The sequence below is a fragment of the Hipposideros armiger genome, unplaced genomic scaffold (assembly GCF_001890085.2).
Source record: "Hipposideros armiger isolate ML-2016 unplaced genomic scaffold, ASM189008v1 scaffold_799, whole genome shotgun sequence".
In the NCBI taxonomy this organism is placed as follows: Eukaryota; Metazoa; Chordata; class Mammalia; order Chiroptera; family Hipposideridae; genus Hipposideros; species Hipposideros armiger.
Window position 1 is genome coordinate 721,567 of NW_017732149.1, and position 13,057 is coordinate 734,623.

Below are 13,057 nucleotides of genomic sequence, written 5' to 3' on the forward strand. Positions count from 1 at the left end.
TGGCATGGGACGTCAGAGGGCCCCGGTTCGGATCCCACATATGAGGGCCAGTGACACTGCCCTCTACAGCTAAGATGCTGAACAACAGCTCAACCAGAAGCCGGCGACTGATCTGCCTCACCCGGGAAGAGTGCAATGATGGTACCAACTTGGGCCAGTGAAGCAACGTCCTCCACAACTAGACTGAAGAACAAGAGGACAGCAACTTGTCTGTTCCCCTTCCCTGATTCCCCAGCGTTGTTCTCCTCCCCCAATTCCCCAATAAAAACAAAGGAAAGTGCAGAATAGTATACATCATAAAATCTACGTAAAATTAATAGAATGAAATAGTACACATGCATGTGTTAACACAGATGTGTTCCAGCTGTGTATGTGCCAGTAACCATGTGGAGCCTTTTCATTGTATAACCGTCCCGACTGTTGGCAAGGCCACCCCTGCATACTCCTGCTGGAATGCCACACATGCCCAGTCCTGACCAGTCTATAACCAGGCCATTTCTCAGGGCTGTATCTGCAGTCACTCTGAGGGATGAAGCAATGTCTCCCTTCAGGACAAAAAGCAGGCTCACTGACCGCCTGCTCGAAAAGAGGAAAATTCCCCAAGCTTAGTGCTCTTCAGGTGTGGGGCCAGCCGGTGGGTGACACCCCTGTGGGACTTGGGGGCAAGGGGAGCTGATGTAGACATAGTGCCCAAGCTGCTGGCTATGACATGACTAATGGATTCCTAGTCTCTGACCCAGGAGTCTCATGTCTTTGTGTCACATTCACTTCTTAGCTTGTGAGTGGGGTACGATCCCAGGCCCTGACATGGACCTGTTTCCTTCATTTCTCAGGAACATGTATGATTACTTTTAAAATATAAAAATCAGTTTGGATTATTTTAAATGAAAGGCAAAACAACAAAACCACACACACTAAAACTCAAAGCTTACAAATTAGAGGAAAGTCCGAAAACAAAGAAGAATATAAAGAACCCTCCACTCATTCCTACCCTGAGAAACTTGGTTAATCCTTCAGTAGGCACCTTTCCAGACTGTTGTCCCTACAGATGTCCACATCTTTATTAGCCTTCTAAAAAAATTAGATCATAGTGTGCAGTGCTTAGCAACCACCTTGATGTTAAGCACTCCACAACTAGGGCCATGGTGGTGACCCCCCCAGCTTCTTGAGAAAGCCTCAAAAGCTCACCAGGGATTGCTTGCAGCTTGCAAAGGTTTTCATAGCCCCCAGGAGAGTCAGAGGCTTCCTCTTGCCCTAGTATTCCAGGGAGCTCTTGGGACAAGAAATTGTGCACCCTGGGTCCTGGCGTAACAGCTTGGGGATCACAAATACAAAGGAAACCATCCTCCCCTATTTCCTCCCTTGCACCCCCTAGTTCTCAAGAGCACATTCCCATCCCCTCGGTTCTGACCCCCTTTCCTATCCCAGCATCACCTCTTGCCGTCCCATGTCCCAGCTAAGATCCAGGAATCCCCATTCCAGACTCCCTGCCCCCACACTCCCAATTGCCTCAGCTGAGGTCCCAGGGTCCCAGCTGAGACCCCAGAGCCCCTGGCACCATCTCAGACCCCAGAAAGAGTGATGGCGCACTCTCATCACAGCAGCTGCAGGATGCTGGGGTGGGTGTGGGTGGAGCCAGGGCCACTTCCTTTCCCCTTGGGGCCTCATCTACCCAGTCCTGCCCCAGCTTCAGGAAGAGTTGGAGCTGCCTACCCCAGCCCTGTGCCCTTATCAAGTGAGCAGGTAAGAGGGTGTGACTTGGGGGGCAGGGGTCTCAGTGGACCTGGGAATGTGCCTATGGCTTGGAAAGACCCTGATAGATGATGGGAAAAGGGGATCAGGAGCCATTGGGGCTGAAAAGGATCAGGGAAGGCCAGGAGGGGTGGCCACTGCTGGAGTGCCAGCTGCCAAGCCCAGAGGGGGCCTGTGGGAAAGGGCTGATGGGAGAGCTGCCGACATCTGTTCCCTTGCTATTTCTGATAATATAAAAGGAAGGGTGGAGAAAGCCGTTAAACTGCGGTTTAGTAGGCCTGGCAGTTGGCAGGGAAGTGGGCAGGAGGGAAGGGCCTGGTGAGGTGCCCTCCCACCAAAGCTCCTCATGTTCCATTTCTCCAACTTCTCCACCTCAGGTCCCGACTCCTGCTCATGCCTGTTGTCATGAAAATAACCCTGCTTCTCCTCCTCTTTGGGGGTGTCTGGTCCGAAGGGGTAGCTTTAACTACCCCTGAGGCCCCAAACCTTAGCTCAGCGACCTCCATCCATAAAGCAACAAGTGTTCCTGAGAAAAACGGCCACACCGGGCATCAGACTGGCACAATTCACTATGCAATCAGTGAGGTGTCCAGTCCTAAGACTTTTACTATCAGCAGTGGCCCCCCTGTATCTAAGCCAACAATCTCCCAGGAAGTCTCCACCAAGGAATCAACAACGGTCCTGGAAACCTCTACTGAAACCAGTAACCCTACTGTTTCAGCAATGCGCAGACCAGGGCCCCCGGATATGACTGGTGGAACCATGGCAGCTAGCCATCTGGACACCTTCAATGGGACCAGTGGACCCCCTGTCACTATGACAAATAGATCTCTGGAGGCATCCAATGGGACCTTCAATGGGACCAGTGGACCCCCTGTCACTATGACAAATGGATCTCTGGAGGCCTCCAGCTGGATCAATGGGACCATTGGACCCTCTGACATCATGACAAGTAGTTCTCTGGAGACCTCTGATGGGACCAGTGGGCCCCCTATCACCACTTTGGCAGCTAGCTCTCCGATGACCCCCAAAGGGACCAGTGGGTCCCCCATCTCCAGGGTAAAAATATCCACCATATCTACCCCAGAGCCGTCCACAAAAACAGGCAGTAGGCCCTCCCCAAGTTCAGATCAGGGGACAAATAACACCCTGCTGGTAGCTGTGTTTGTGGCCGTGCTGGTGGTCATTGTCCTCCTGGCACTGCTCCTGCTGTGGCGCCAGCGGCAGAAGCGGAGGACTGGGGCCCTGACCTTAAGCGGAGGCGGAAAGAGCAACGGGGTGGTAGATGCCTGGGTGGGGCCGGCCCGGGTGTCTGATGAGGAGGCTGTGATAACAACGGCCGGAGTGTCCGGTGGTGGCGACAAGGGCTCTGGAGTACCCGACGGGGAGGGGTCTGGCCGGCGGCCCACACTTACTACTTTCTTTGGTCGTCGGAAGTCACACCAGGGTTCCTTGGCCCTGGAGGAGCTCAAGGCTGGGTCAGCTGTCAGCATAAAAGGGGAAGAAGTGCCCCTGGTGGGCAGTGAGGATGGGGCTTTGGAGGCCCCCTCTTCCGATGAGCCAGAAGTGGGAAACGTGGAGGTCCTTTAGAGCCGGGGAGCACCAAGACTGGCGGTCAGAATCATTTCTAGTTTTCATCACCATCCCTCCAATCTTCAGTTCCCACCTCATTGTCACCCAGCCTCTTCACTCGGAACCCTCATCCAGCTTCTTAACCTGGGAACATCCCGCCAGCCCCGACACCCAACATGGGCCCCCAGCCCCAAAGGCAGGGCATGCACCCATTGAGTGCCTGAAGATGCACGAAGGGAACTTTCTCATCAACCCCACCTTCTCTCCATCATCTTTTGGTCCTTGAAACCAGATGCCGAGTCTCCATGATGCCACACTTCCTTGACTTACAATTTCTCAGAGGGTTCCCCAGGCACAGCAGAATCTGGGAAGAAGGAAACCACCAGCCAGCAAACTCCCATCTAGGATTTCTCTGGAAAGCAAATTTGGCCCCATAAGATTGGACAGACCTACTGGGTCACCCCATGAGCCTCCCTTATGTCCGGGCCCCAGGGCTCTGTGCCGGGCCAGCCTGGAGCATGGGCTGCGTGGTACCCTCCAGGTGTGCCTGCAGGAGCACCTGGGCTCTAAACTAGCCCCTGGCTCAAGCCACTGGACTCTCCCACACCTTGGACTGAGGCAGCCAAGGCCTTCAGCTATTCTCCTCCCAAAGGCAGAGGTGAGAAGGGTTTCTGGGCAGGCGTGGTCTCAGGAGCCCCAGCACCTGCGTGGGTTCACTCCTGGGTGCAGTATGTATGCAAAAGGCAAGGTTTCGGTGGTGTTTGTGAAGCGTAGCAGTGAATGTGGAGGGCAGGAGGGAGGGGCAGGAAGGGCTGAGGAACTGTGGAGAACATCGTGCCCGTCTGTGCTCAGATGAGGTGGAGGCAGCAGAGAGAACTGTGTCTGCGGCCCAGGAAGAGCATGCCGAGCTTTAGAGCAAGACCATATGTGTGACCCGAGTGTGGCTCTTTAGCTCAGCAGCTACATCCCTTCGTCACAGCCTCCCCTCCACATGACGCAGGAGGAAAGCACATCTGGTGGCCAGGTCTTGGTGACATGTGTCAGTGTGTTGTGCTCGTTGTCCTTCCCTTCTCTAAGGATCATCAGTGAGAGTGAGCCGAGGCTGCTGTGACAGACGGCAGACCCAGTGGCTTCCCCTATGGCTCTGGGATGGGCAGGAGAAAATGAGACCCAATGGGCTGTCTCTGAAAGCAGCCCAGGCCAGAGCCCAGGGGACCGCATGGGCCAGAGGCAGTTGGAATTGCCCCAGGGCAAAGAGGAAATTTGCAAAGAGGAAGTTGTTGAGTCACAGGGTGAAGTGGCTGAGAGCAGACCGATTGACCTACAAAAACAGAGGCCAGGGCCGACTGAGTGGCTCAGTTGGTTAAGAGCTCACTCAAGAGTGTGAGCTCTGAGCAACAGCAGTTTGATTCCTGGCCCAAGCTGAGTTGCCGCTGAGCTGCCAACAGGTAGCAGGATGGCTCAGCTAAAAAAACAAAAAAACAAAAAAAAATACAGAGGCCAGTGGGAACTGGGTGAGTGTGACTGCCATGTGGCCTGGGCCAGAGGGGAGGCAGGAGACAGGGAAAGGGCCCCGAGGGTCAGGTCAGGAGGCGAAGGAGAGAAGGGCAGTGAGCAGCTATGTATCCACCTGGCCACCATGGGCCTGTGCCTGGAGTGGGAATCCAGCCTTCACCAGCCAGGCTGGGCACCCATGGGGCCATGTTTGGGCGTCTTTTCCTACTTCTCACAAGGCACCTTGGCCTGACTGTAGCCCCAGACCAGCAGACACGTCCCAAAAGTTCCTGAGGGATAACCGCAGCTGTCGTCTTAGATTATCAAACGCCCCAATTCAGCTTTAGAAAATATTCAAGAGTTTGAGCTCTGAGCAACAGCGGTTCAATTCCTGGCCCGAGCTGAGCTGCCAACAGGTGGCAGGATGGCTCAGCTGGTGAGACCACATGCTCCTAACAACAAGGTTGCCATTTCAACTCCCGCATGGGATGGTAGGTTACGCCCACCCGCAACTAAGATTGAAGGACAACAATTTGGCCGTTCCCCTCCCCCAGTTCCCCAACACTGTTCCCCTTCTCCAATTCCCCAATAAAATCTTAAAAAAAAAAAAAAAAAAAGAGACACCTGGAGAAAATTATGTTTAGGAAGAAAGGAGTTTGGAGAAGGGCTTTCAGGAGCAGGTCTGGACTCGAGTGAGGCAAGCAAGGTACTGAGGTGCCAAATGGACCCTGACAGTGAGGCTCCCTCAGTTTGTGTCTCAGAACTCTCACATGTGTCACCCAAGTTTCAGTCCTGGTAGGGTCACGTGCTACAGAGAAAGAAATGGGAGAGGGCTTGGAAGATGCCTGTGGATTGTCAATCAGTGGTCCTAGGCTTTAGCAAAATGGCAAAAAAGGGGCCACAGACTGGACTTGACCAGCTCCAGGGAGGCCAATCCAGCATGGAGGCCTTAGAGGCTTAGAGAGCAGAAGTAACACCATCATAAAAATTCCTAATTGAAAGCAAGTCATGGCTGGTAGTCACTTCCTAGGCCTGTAGCTTCCTTGACAAGGGCAACTTCTACCTTAAGGAAGCCTGTCTATTGTCTGCATTTAAGATGACATACCTTTGAAATGTCAGAGTCATCTGCTTTTCCAGACCAGTGCACGGGACTACAGACCTCCTCCCTCTCATCTTGTTTCCCACATAACATCTCCATGTGCCGCAAATGTTAATTGTTAACTATCCTGGACCCACCAATGTAAACGAAGTGTGTGTCTCTCTGTTTTACTTTTTATCTAATCCCAGAGATTTCCCCGCTTTGCTTTCTCCCGCCCCCTTCATCTACCACCAATGGATTTCACATAACCCTCCTTACATCTCCTCCTTTGAATCTAATGTATAAAATAAACTGCAAAACTGCCATTCTTTGGAGCATTTTCTCAAATTGTTGAGGTTTTGCTTCCCGGCAATTATTGTCAGTTGAGCTCAAATAAACTCATAAAAATTCTCTAAAGGTGTGGATGTTTCTTAAGTCGACAACACGCAGTTTCCCATGAAGGAATGGAGGCCCGGCAGTTCTTGAGCAGAAATTTGCCAAAAGTCCAAATGCAGCTTACTGGCAGTTTCCCAGTTTTTCTGTCCAGAAGTCCAGCTCCGATCTGCCGGTGCCTTTAAAGTACCTCAGGGGAAAGGAAGGCCAGGGAAGTGGACAGTGTTGTTTCTGCTCTGTGTCACTCGCAGTTCACTTAATTCCTGTTTGAACCCAAGAGGTAGGTACTACCCCATTTCACAGAGAAGGAAACTGAGGTGCAGAAAAAGGTTAAAAAGGTACTTGAGATAAAAAAGGATGGAATTAGGATTTGAACCCAGGTCTAAGGCCCCAATTTTCCTAGTGCACCAGCAAAAAAGCTTTCCAGCCCTGGCAAGGGAGCACATTTTTGCTTTCATGGCCTTGCACCTCCGGGAGAGCTTGGTGTGTGGGGAAAGCAGGGCTTCTGGCTCAGAGAGGAGAGTTACACAACAGAGCTCCCCCTCTGAGTGTGGAAAACAGACCAGGTAAGTACAGCTGCAAGGGTTCTGGATGAGGGCAGGAAGGAGTCCCAGAGAACCTGGGAAGAGCTGATGGGGGCTGGTTAGACTGGCTCCTCCCTTCCCTCCCTCTGGCAGCCCCACCCCCAGCCTCAGGTCTCTGGGAACTTAGGATCTGAGCAGCTGATGCAAGCTGAGCAGCTCCAAGCTGTCATGGACCCTGAAGGTAAAGGAGCCCCCAGACCTGTCTCCTCTGTGTTCCCACACCACCTGCACCGCCATCTCCCTAGCCCTCCTGCCCCCTCCCCGTCCCAGCTTATCTCAGACCCTTATCCCTCTACCCCCACCAGAAGACCAAGTCTCTTGTCCCCATCTACTCCTTTACCTCTCCCATCTCCCTCCAGCCTCTCTGAACCCCAAGCATTCCTTTCTGTACCCCAAAGGCCTCTTCTCACTCTTCTTTCTCTTCTCTTCTGGGTGGGTCCCAAGGAGCTCTGGGGAAGAAAGGGGTTTGAGCCCCAAGAAAAGTCAGAGGTGGTCAGCTCCTGGGAAGCTGGATGGGAGAACAGCTCTGGACTTTGTTCCTGGCTAGCAGCCTGGGGTGCGGGGGTTGGGGGGGAGATGGCGGTGGGGGGGAGGTGGAGTGTAGGCAAAGTCCTGTGGCATCTGCTCCAGTGGGGGAGGGAGCTTGAGTCCAGTGACCCTCTGCCCGGGTGGGGTGGGGGTGATGCTGCTAAGGAGGCTGTATGCAGGACAATGGGGGCCAGGCTCCTGGTCAGAGGCTCCTGTTTGATCCAGGCACCACCGGGAACAGGTGTGTGACCTCAGGTAAGTCACCTGACTCCTCAGAGCCTCATTTCCTGACATCTGTAAAATGACAATAACAGTTCCTGGCTCACCTAGATGTGTGGATGGCTGCCCCCTCGGTGAGCTCTCTGCATTCTCACTGGGCTCCTTCTCCAGGTCTGACCCGCCTCCTGGCTTGAGGCTTCTGCTGGCCCTGCACCCCCAACCCCTTTGTTTGGCCATGGAACCAAGCTCTTGGGGGTCCCAATAAGCTCTTGGTTTAGAAATGACCTCAGAGCCTGGGTTCAAGACCCATTCCAGCCACCTGCTGGCTGTGTGACCTCAGCCAAGACGCTTGGCCTTGCTGTGCCTGTTTCCTCATTTATAAAGTGAAAACAGTGCCTTCCCTCAGGCTCGGTCAGGATCAAAAGATGATGTAGGTGGAGTGCCAGGCACTCAGGACCACTAGGCGGTAGTTACGCTGGTGATGTTGGCCCCTGACATCTGTCTCTCCAGCGCTAAGCCCTCCCTAGGTCCCAGCTTCCTGTGTGGAAGCCTGTGTGTCTGTCTCCCCGCCATGCCAAACTCGGTCCTCCTCCCATACCAGCTCCATTTGTGTTCAGGCCTCACCCTCCTGCTACTCAGACTGGACACCTCAGGGTCAGCTTTCACTGCTTGCTCTCCCTTGCACCCCAATATCTAAGCAATTGCCTTGTCCTGTGAACTTACCTCCACGTCATCCCCTGTGCCTCTTCTATTCGGGCCCCACCTCCCTCTGGGGGAGCAGCCTGGTGGGGGCTCCCTTTGCGTTGCTGCTGTCGTGCATGCGATGACACCTGGTGTGTAACTCAGATGGGCTGGCGCTGGGGTCCCTGAGCTACGGGAATTAAACCAGGAGGGAGTAGATACCTCAAGAGGGTGAGGCAAAGGCTGAGGAACTGGGGGAAAGAAGGAGCGAGGGCGAAAGAAGGGGCGAGGGCGGAGCTGGGTCCAAACAGATTGCCAGCTGGTGAGCAGAGGCGGGGAGGTCAGACTTGGTCCAGGTGCGAGCCGGGTGGGGCCAGCGGGGCGGGGCCAGCGGGAGAGTCTGCCCACGTGGGGTGCAGGCGGAGGGCCCTGTTTCTTACAGCCGTGGGAGGAACGCCCTCCCATTGCACTTCACCCTGGCTTACTCGCTATTTCCTGCCCAGATCTTGCAACAGCCAGGCACAGTTGAAATATTTCAACTTCAAAGTCCATTTTTGATCACGTGACTTCTCATCCAAAGTCTTAGTGATTTCCCAAGTCCTGATGAACAAAACCCTCTCTTTCCTGCCATTCGAGCCCTGCTCAGGCGGTCCCCATCCCACCCAGCTCGCGCTCGCCATAGCCCTCTCTCTCTCTCCCTCTCCCTCTCTCTTCTCTCTCTCCCTCTCCCTCTCCCTCTCCCTCTCACTCCCCCTCTCCCTCCCCCTCTCTCTTTCTCTCTCTTTCTCGGTCACTACTCTAATTGGTCACTACTCTAATTGCTCGGAAATTCTGTAGACCGCTTGTGTGTTGGTCAATTTGCCTTTGGCCCTATCTTAGGTCATTTCTTAGGGTAGAGAAAGGGAAAGAAAAGACGATTAATCTGGGAGCTGCTAACCAGCCTCAGTCTCCACCTGGTGTTTCCCAACTGGACCGACAGATAACTAGATGGAAGAACAAAGCCCAGAGTCAGACTCCTGGGTTCAAAGACAGCCGGCCAGCCATTGGCTCAGGCACTTTATGCAAATCACCTCATTCCGTCCTCCTGTGCGGCCCTGGGGCTTCCTCAGGAACTGACTTCAGAGTTTAGCAAACTGCAGAGGTTGCCCAGGGTAAGGGTAGTGGAGCCAGCATCCCAATCCAGGCATTTGGCTCCCAATCCTACTCCACCGGACAGAGCCCCGGAACCCTGACTGTGGCCCTAATGAACACATAATAATTTAAAAATATAATTTAGTTTAAAATTAAATGGCAGTGTGATGAGGTGGGGTAAGTGAGGGGACTCTGGACTCCATACTTCCCAGCTGTGTCAACTTTGGGCAACTTACTTGGCCTTCCTGTGCCTCAGTTTCTTGATCTGTAAAATGGGGATACTAGTACTATGCTCATAGGGTGGTTGTTAGGATTAAGTGTGTTAATATATATATATGTGTGTGTGTGTGTGTGTGTATGTGTGTATATATATGTGTGTGTGTGTATATATATAATATATATGTGTGTGTATATATATATTATATATTATATATATTTATATATATATATATATATATATATACACAATGCTTGAGACAGTGCCCAGGAAGGAGAGTAAAAGTATTTAGGTATTATTATTACACATTATGTCATTCCTGATTCTATGATAGACAAGTGGTAGTAGGCACCAGGGTTTTAAGAAAAATGTATCAAGGCAAAACCTTGAAAATTGACAACTTCTAGCTAAGTTAATGTTTCCTATAAGTTAGGGGAAACTGTCATTACCTGGTTTTAGCCGGAAAGCTCTGTAAGCCTCATATAACACCACTGTTGTTATAAGCACGGTAACATAGTTACACATCCAATTAAGAACAAAAATTTGTGGGGCAGCTGGTTGACTCAGTTGGTTAGAGCGCAGAGCTCACAACACCAAAGTTGCCAGTTCGATCCCCACATGGGCCACTGAGCTGCGCCCTTCACAACTAGATTGAAACAACTACTTGACTTGGAGCTGATGGGTCCTGGAAAAACAAACTGTTCCCAATAAAAAAAAAAAAAAAAAGAACGAAGACTTGTTATATTCATTGTAGGTCCATTTCGAGAGCCTCCCTTTGTGACCACCCATTAAAGTCATGATCAAGTGTTTGTTAAATTATTGAAGGAAAGCTGGAACGTGGAAATTCTGCTCCCTCCCGGCAAGGAATTTCTGTCCGGTTAGGGGAACACAGAAACAGGGAAAAGATCAGCAAAAGTGCCAGTGGGGAAAATCTTTCTATATTGTGCCAGAACCTTCAGTTTATCTGTATCCTTTTATGTCATTTGTATAGAGAGAAATGCAGGAAATATGCCACAATGCTTTTGTATCCCCTAGAAACAGAGATGCCAATTTTAATAAAACTCTGGACAACCAGTTAAGAAGGAATTGCCTTGAGAGAGGAAAGTTACACCCCACAGGGTCAAACTATAACCTCAGAAGTCTGGCCATCTTGTGAGAACTCTTTATTTATTTATTTATTTATTTATTATTTTTATTGGGGAACAGTGTGTTTTTCCAGGACCCATCAGTTTCAAGTCAAGTAATTGTTCCAATCTAGTTGTGGAGGGCGCAACTCAGTGGCCCATGTGGGAATCGAACTGGCAACCTTGGTGTTATGAGCACTGTGTTCTAACTAACTGAGCTAACCGACCACCCCTTAAGAGAACTCTTATATTTAACAACTGCAAAGGCAGAAAGCAGGTCGGGGCAGTACAGCTGTCCTCTCTGTGTAGCAGCTTCCCCCAAGCCCTCTGCACCAGCCTTCCTCAGGCAGTGGCAGAAACAGCCGTCCCCTCCCAAGTCCCTTTCATTCACAGCTGCTGATTAGGAGAGCCCGTATTTGCAAAGCTCCCCGCAGGAATCCCTTTTGTTGAAAATGCATCAGAACAGGACCTTAAAAAAAAGCAGACCCAGACGTATTTATTTCTTTTTCACACACATAACATTCTGCCTCTACAATAGGCAGTCAGAATAATTGATGGGAGCAATTATTTGGGTTGCAAGAGAGTAACCCCTGCTGGTTGTGGGTTTCTACAGGCACCCAACTGCAGAGGAGAAGAGCTGTGTCCATGTTGGTCATTTTCTTGTCTGCCCTTTCGGTAATTTCCCTTTACATTCCTGAACCTCAATTCTCCATCTATAAACACGAATGATCTCTACCTTAAAGAACGGTGGGTAGGATCTGTGACTGCCCAGCAAGTGCCTATATCCTGTAGTGGACGGCAGCTTTTCTTCTCCAGCAGCTCAGAAGCTCTGGGCTATGCTACAAATTAGAATCCTGTGACCACACTCCAGACCAGTTATATCAAAATTGCTGGGGGTGGGGCCCAGGCATCAGCGTTTTGCAACGCTCCCCAGACAATTCTATTGTGCAGCCAAGGTTGCGAACCACCACTCTACCCATTCTAAAATACTTTCCTTGACCCTTTCTCAAATGAGGGCCCTCTCTTTCTTCCTTTCTTCCCTTCCTCCCTCCCTTCCTTCCCGCTTCAACTGTTTTATCATTATTATTATTATTATAGAGAATGTGAAACATACACAAAAGTAGACAGAAAGCCTGATGAACCCTCATGTACCCATCATCCAGCCGCAACAACCATCACCTGTGGCCAGTCCAGCCCCACCCACCTCCCTCCGACTTCCTACCTTCCAGGATTACCTTAAGGCAAAACTGGCTCTCCAGTCTTTTCATATGTTAACTTCTCAGCATGTATTGTCTAAAAGAATAAGGACTTTCTTTTTATTACAATCACAATACAATTTTCACAACTAGATTTCTAAAAAAAAAAAATCCTTTCATGTCATTAAATATCCAGTGTTCAGATTTTCAGTCGTCTCATAAATGTTTCAATTTGCTTTCAATGTGTATGTTTGGATGAGGATCCAAAAAAGAGCCACACACAGCGATTGCTTAGTATGTGTTTTAAGATTCTTTTTTTTTTAAACTTTTTAATTTTTATTTATTTCTTATTGGGGAACAGTCATGGTCATTGGTTACACATTGCTTTCATGCTACAATGGCATAGCTGACTCTTTTAAGGAGGGTGCAGCTCACAGTGGCCCATGCAGGGATCAAACCAGCAACCTTGGTGTTATCAGCACGATGCTCTAACCAACTGAGCTAACAGGTCACCCCTGTTTTAAAATCCTTTTAATCTTTGTTTTCCTTGCCATGTATGTGCTGAGGAAATCAGGTTATCCTCTGGTAGAGTTTCCTTCGCTCTGAATTTTGCTGCTTGTATGCCTGTTGGATACTTAAGTCCCCCTGTTCTCTGGTTTTCTTGTAAATGGGTGGTTGCATCTAGAAATCTGACTCTGGTACAGCCATTTTGGCAAGAGTGTCATACGGTGGTGGTGTCCCCCCTCCCCTCCTCCCCGTACTGGCAGCATCCAGCGTCTGGCTGTTTTGCTTCTTGGTTTTTTTGTTTGTTTGTTTTTTATTGGGGAATTGGGGGGATGGGAACAGCGTTGGGGAATTAGGGGAAGGGGAACAGATAAGTTGCTGTCGTTTTGTTCTTCAGTCTAGTTGTAGAGGACATTGCTTCACTGGCCCATGTTGGTATTATCATTGCACTCTTCCTGGGTGAGGCAGATCAGTCGCCGGCTTCTGGATGGCCACTCACTGCGGCTGCTGGCCGCTCACGCTGGCTGCTGGCCGCTCATGCTGGCTGCTGGCCGCTCATGCTGGCTGCTGGCTACACACGGTAG

The 13,057-nt window shown here is 50.8% G+C and overlaps 2 protein-coding genes and 1 long non-coding RNA gene across 7 annotated transcripts in view; 2 read left to right on the forward strand and 1 right to left on the reverse strand.

The window, feature by feature from the left end:
• Positions 1–275: 275 nt before the first annotated feature.
• On the forward strand, positions 276–3,367 carry SPN (sialophorin). The gene is made up of 2 exons (XM_019628630.1): positions 276–1,743; positions 2,130–3,367. Exon 2 carries the CDS (start codon positions 2,146–2,148, stop codon positions 3,340–3,342), a length of 1,197 nt encoding a protein of 398 aa, XP_019484175.1. The 5' UTR covers positions 276–1,743; positions 2,130–2,145; the 3' UTR covers positions 3,343–3,367.
• Positions 3,368–3,649: 282 nt separating this feature from the next.
• LOC109374217 (uncharacterized) lies at positions 3,650–8,636 on the reverse strand. 2 transcript variants are annotated; one of them, XR_002122360.1, is made up of 4 exons: positions 8,344–8,636; positions 7,728–7,828; positions 7,214–7,322; positions 3,650–3,736 (listed from the first exon to the last, which is right to left on the reverse strand). It is a non-coding gene; the product is annotated as an uncharacterized LOC109374217 (long non-coding RNA). The 2 variants fall into 2 exon arrangements; XR_002122361.1 differs by lacking the exon at positions 7,728–7,828.
• The window catches only part of QPRT (quinolinate phosphoribosyltransferase), a 14,165-nt gene continuing 7,402 nt past the window's right edge, over positions 6,295–13,057 (forward strand). The window contains exons 1-2 of one of the 4 annotated variants that reach the window (XM_019628634.1): positions 6,295–6,855; positions 6,967–7,054. In XM_019628634.1, the coding sequence (XP_019484179.1) occupies positions 7,015–7,054 (40 nt within the window). In that variant the 5' untranslated portion in view covers positions 6,295–6,855; positions 6,967–7,014. Of the gene's footprint in view, positions 7,055–7,482; positions 7,657–13,057 lie in introns of those variants that run through there. The other 3 variants (XM_019628633.1, XM_019628635.1, XM_019628631.1) reach the window with 3 other exon arrangements.

Coding starts and splice junctions, on each gene's coding strand:
- SPN (XM_019628630.1), top strand. CDS start 2,146: ATGCCTGTTGTCATGAAAATAACCCTGCTTCTCCTCCTCTTTGGGGGT.